Below are 6,000 nucleotides of genomic sequence, written 5' to 3'. Positions count from 1 at the left end.
TTTGTACTGTTAGTATACTAAACATATACAGCCACTGTCCACATTAGCATCTTTATAGCTGCTCTTCTTCCACCTTTTTAATGCCAATAACCGGTTAACCGTTAATAACCGTGATGATCTACTGCACACATGCACTCGTCAATAATTAGAGCTGTTGTTTAGAGGCGTTACAAACAATGGTAACGAGGAAAGTTCATTGTTAAACCTTACACACACACGCTACAATGCTAATAGATACATCACAATGTATCACTATTCGTTAAATACTTTATATACATGCTTTATGTTTAGGCCTCCTTTGTGAAAATAATGGGCTTCAATAGAGGCATTTCTTGATTGTATTAGCCTAGATACATTCGTGGAGATACATGTTATACGGTACATAAGCCCACTTCAGCGTACATCAAATATTTTCGAAATGTACATACAAGCTGTCACCTTGCGTTGTGTTGTGCTGGGGGGGGGGGGGGGGGGGGGGAGGGGCAACTAAGTTTGTAGGGCAGGCCTTGTGTGTGTGTGTGTGTGTGTGTGTGTGTGTGTGTGTGTGTGTGTGTGTGTGTATATATCATATATATATATATACTCCAGTAAGTACAACATTGTTACAGTACTTGTATTCAACAGGCATATTATTTTAAACGTCTTTGAAGGACGGGTGCTGGGGGTGACTTTTCGAGTCCTATTCTGGTCTGTTTCCCCCGGTCCCATAATTATAATAGCTGAAATATGAAAGCCAACGAAACCATTATTGTTTTTGTTATTCTTTATCGCTCCACCGGGGGCCTATTTAACTCTGCCAACAATGGTAAGGCCCTGAATTCATTAATACCCTAGTCCTCCCTGTCATTGTATGAACATAGAATATTTTATTTATTTGAAAAATCTGTTTTCTTGCTAATGAGACTCCATGTTGCTTTGAAATGTGTTGAGACCCACTGACAATACCCACAATGCACCTCCCTCTCTCTCTCTCTCTCTCTCTCTCTCTCTCTCTCTCTCTCTCTCTCTCTCTCTCTCTCTCTCTCTCTCTCTCTCTCCTCTCTCTCTCTCTCTCTCACCCATCATGCGTCTCTATTGTCAACCTAATAGAGGTATAAACAAATGTTTAGTGTTATATCATTCAACTTCACCTACTCTACTCACACAACGCATGCGTGCGTGCAGGGGTAAGCATAAGGAGAAAATAAAAAGAGCTGCAGCAGCTTCAATTGCTGTTATTAAAGTGGTTGAGTTGGTGACGCAGGCAATTTTGTGGGGAAGCTTTTCTAGGATATCTTCCGTCATTCCAGGGGGTTGGGAGTGCATTCTTGAAGAGGGATTAGGGGCTGCTGAAGTCCAGCCAGAGTCCAGTGCAGATTTGCATTGTTAACCGCATGTCAACGGCTTGTATTGTCCGTGATGCCAGATCAGCGTATAAACTGCTGCAGGTGTTGAGAATTACTGTATACACCGAGGACACAGACACGAGAGGTAAAGGTGCAGAGACACGAAGGTGCAGAGAGCCTAAATCCAAGAGGTAGAGACAGACTTACAACAACGATGTTGATCGTCTCTGTCGGGTGGAAACCTCGATGTCCAAACTCTTCAGGATTCAAATAAAAAAACAGCAAAAGTAGCAGATCTACAAGCTCAAAACGCGTCGCTTCGCTACACTCTTCGAGCTTGTGGATCTACTACTTTTGATGCTTCTGTGTGACTCTGTAGGGCGTTAATTTACAAAACAAAATAAAAAGTTTGAATGTAACAGCAGTATAATGTATATCTCTCTGCCATGCAGGTCACTGTCAGGGCGTATCGTGGGAGGCGTGTGGTGGTTCTTCACCCTCATCATCATCTCGTCCTACACGGCCAACCTGGCTGCCTTCCTGACCGTGGAGAGGATGGTGTCTCCCATCGAGAGCGCCGAGGACCTGGCCAAGCAGACCGAGATCGCCTACGGGACGCTGGACTCAGGCTCCACCAAAGAGTTCTTCAGGGTAAGCACGTACACATAGTGTTGCTCCAAACAGTTTGGAGCATGGATCCATGCTCCAAACAGTTTGGAGCATGGATCCATGCTCCAAACTTGTTTTTTTTTTTTTTACCACCAAGAGGTGACGTTTTGGAGCCAAAAGCTATTCCTCAGACTGAGATATCTGAAATAGGGCTTAAGTGGTTATAATTATGTAATTTTTCCCCTTCCTATTAATGTACAGTAGCGGCTGTAGCGCAGTCAGAAGTGTAATGTGATTTTGAAAATACTTGTGTCATAAGTAGGGCCTATCCAAAAACACAAATACTCAAAGTACACGAGTCAATCCAAAAATAAATAAATGCACTTAAGTACAGAACTCAAATAAATGCACTTTGTTGCTGTCCACATAACATCAACGATATTAATTGGAAAAGATGGCGTTGCTTAATAAAATCTTGACGAGCTATATAATAGTAGTGTTAGTGTGAGATTGAAAATAAAGTGGTCCATATTTTACAGCATCAGAATAAAGATTTTGCTGTGCACTTTCTCTCCAAATAACACTCCGCAAATCATGAATACAGGACAGCTCTGGGACATAAGGGTTTATTGCTACACGGAGGATAATCAGGAATACAAAATTGAATAGTAGTACACACCCACTGTACAAGCACAGACACGCAGCGTGAGCGTACACACACACACACACACACACACACACGCACACACGCACGCACGCACACACACACACACACACACACACACACACACACACACACACACACACACACACACACACACACACACACACACACACACACACACACACACACACACACACACACACCTTGTGTCGTGCCATTTCTCATCAGAAATGCCTACATTGGATGTCTTATGCTGATGGAGCAAGATGTGCACAATATGTCATTGGACAGTACAATAAGCAATACTTTGTCAAAATGAAAATGGCCAAGGATGTTGGGCAGCATAAGAGCAGTTTGAGGCAAAAGGGGGGGTGCTCAAACCCCAAAAGTCTCCCCCTGCGCACACACACACACACACGCACGCACACACACACACACACACACACACACACACACACACACACACACACACACACACACACACACACACACACACACACACTCTGGCACCATCAACATAACGAGCAGCTGAAATCTGTGGAGGGTGAAAAAGCAATTTACTCTCCCACAGCTGAGGGGGATTCACCACCATTAATTATCGTGTGTGTGTGTGTGTGTGTGTGTGTGTGTGTGTGTGTGTGTGTGTGTGTGTGTGTGTGTGAGTATACATGCAACCATGAATATGTGTGTGGATGTATGTGCATTGTGCATCCAATTTGTATGTGTATCCATGGAAGTGTGTGCGTGCGTGCGCACACGTCTCTCCCACTAAAGCATCTTTCCTCAGTGCTCTGTTGTGTTCGGTGGTGGAGCCTGAAGGTGACTTGCATCATCCATTCCCTCTCCTCAGACGCTTATTGTTAAAGAACCTGGAACGTGATACACCCCCCCCCCCCCCACACACACACACACACACACACACACACCACACACACACGCACACACACGCACACACACACACACACACGCACACACACACGCACACACACACACACATACGTAATCAAGCACCCACTCAAAGACACTTAATCACAGGGGTAAACGCACACTAGCACACATATGGCCCTCGTTTATCAAGCAAGTGCACGACAGAAAAGTGGCCGATCACTTCCACGCAGCGCTCGGCGCGTACCAATCTGACGTCGATTTGACGAGATCGCGTTTGACGATCGGCTATGATATGATGTCCCGGCTTGGACTTGTGCTGCAGTGTAGTCAGAGAATCTGACATATCGACGATGTCGGGTGCAAACATTGTATGTTTTTTAACCCATTCTGAACGGGAACCCATTTTGGTGTTAGCATCATGTTATGCTTTAGCTATTGAAAAATAGCAGATCTACAAGCTCATATCGCGCCACCGAGTGGCGCGATACGAGCTTGTAGGTCTGCTATTTTTGAAAAATCGAAGAGCGACTGACATTTCTAGAATCTGATCTCAGGTCAGAATGGGTTCATCAGACCAGTGTGTGTCCGGCGGAAACCTCGTATGAATCTGATCTCAGGTCAGAATGGGTTAATATAATATGTATACGGTATATATTTTAGAGACGTTTTACAAGCTCACAGCGGCCCCGTTGTGAGCTTGTAGATTGTACATGACTCTGGCCCATCACTGTATAATGAAGCATTGTATTACGAAACGAAACATAAAGTGTGAAACTATTGAGAGATACAAGGTTTCTGCCCACCGCGACTATATGCAGCCACATATTCACTCAAAGACAGCGTTGCTGTAAGGAGGAAACCTTCTGTATGTCTCTGCTTTCGGGCAGAAACCACAGAAACTCTACACAAAAACTACATATGTTTTTTTTCAGGAAATAAAGAAAACCTTATATATTTTTAGAAATAAAGTACTACCGCCTCATCAACATATTGTCAGATACTTGCATGCAGTGTCATTATGTTATCACCACTTTACCCCAACCCAGCTCAAGCAGAGTCATAGGATGTTCTGTCCCTCATTGATAACAGCTGAGCTAGCTCACAATGGATCAACAAGCTCACAATGCATCACAACACATGAATAACAACCCTGATGCTTTATCACACTGCTTATATAGGCCTACAATATTTAGCAGTACTTTAACCCATTCTGACCTGAGATCAGATTCATACGAGGTTTCCACTGGACACACGCTGGTCTGACGAACCCATTCTGACCTGAGATCAGATTCTAAAAATGTCAGTCGTTCTTCGATTTTTTTCAAAAATAGCAGACCTACAAGCTCGTATCGCGCCACTCGGTGGCGCGATATGAGCTTGTAGATCTGCTATTTTTCAATAGCTAAAGCATAACATGATGCCAACACCAAAATGGGTGCCCGTTCAGAATGGGTTATATAGGCCTACAATATTTAGCAGTACTTTAAATACTACAATAAATTCTACAAAGAGGGGTTCACAAGAGTTGCAGTTTCAGTAGAACTATAGCGAGATAAATGCTACAATATATGAACACATGTATTTCTGGTCACATCGCCCTCAGAAAACATTTTTGAAATAGAATTAATTGTTTTCATTAGCTTTCAGTGCTAAGTTTGATAAACAGTTACACTGCATATAGTTACTTTTAACAATAACAGACTATGGAGGAAAACCCCCTGACACATTATTGTATTCTTGGCTCTCTGTGTCACGCAAAAAAATAAAATTTGCACACTGTGGCTTTGCAGGGCTCCCAGTCAAAGATTCACCTGGTTGACGTTTCGTCATTCTGAATCCCATAGATTTGACTGCCAAGCCATGTAACATAATCTTCAAAAGCCATGCATTGGAGGGCCTCTCAAAAAGTTGAAATATGGAGATACAAGATTTCTGTTTCGACAATGCATTAGCAGAACGGTGCCAGCAGTGTTGAATGTCTAACAAGTCCCTTTCTCTGCATTACATCCAATTCCTGCATAATGTTGCTCAGCAAACTGATTAAGAGATAATTTCATGAGATTGCTGGGATTCCTAATGTGATTTGGGTGATGGATTATTGTACCCTTGTGCATCTGAAGCCACTAATCATGGATGAATAGGCATTCATCAATGGTAAAAAATTACCATCCCCCTATACCCAACGGCCAGGTAATTCATGTGATAGCATTCTACCTCTCCTAAATGTGGCTGGAGCGAGAGGGGGCGAATGAAGGGAGGATTCTATGGTGTGGGCAACATGTTCATTTGGACATGAGTGACTATTATGGCGTATAGGTGTCAGGATGTGATCCAAGTAGGACCCAAATGCGAGGAAGTCAGAATCAAGTGGAAGTTTCTTTTAACAGAGGTTTGCAGGAGAGCAACACCATCAAACAAACAGACTTGGAACTCAGGTTTACAAGACAATAAAGAATAATCCAACAGAGAACACAACCAAACACAGGGTTTAAATAGGCACAAGATGAACAGGAC

The 6,000-nt window shown here is 43.2% G+C and overlaps 1 protein-coding gene across 4 annotated transcripts in view; it reads left to right on the top strand.

Moving 5' to 3' along the window:
* Positions 1-6,000, top strand: part of gria4a (glutamate receptor, ionotropic, AMPA 4a) — a 193,328-nt gene that overhangs the window by 168,129 nt on the left and 19,199 nt on the right. For all 4 annotated transcript variants that reach the window (XM_083773980.1, XM_083773981.1, XM_083773978.1 and 1 more), the window contains exon 14: positions 1,778-1,976. In XM_083773980.1, the coding sequence (XP_083630106.1) occupies positions 1,778-1,976 (199 nt within the window). The remainder of the gene's footprint in view (positions 1-1,777; positions 1,977-6,000) is intronic.

Source organism: Protomyctophum parallelum, assembly GCF_964188405.1.
Source record: "Protomyctophum parallelum genome assembly, chromosome: 9".
Lineage (NCBI taxonomy): Eukaryota > Metazoa > Chordata > Actinopteri > Myctophiformes > Myctophidae > Protomyctophum > Protomyctophum parallelum.
The sequence above is the reverse complement of the archived record's forward strand: the minus strand, read 5'-3'. Positions and strand labels throughout refer to the sequence as shown.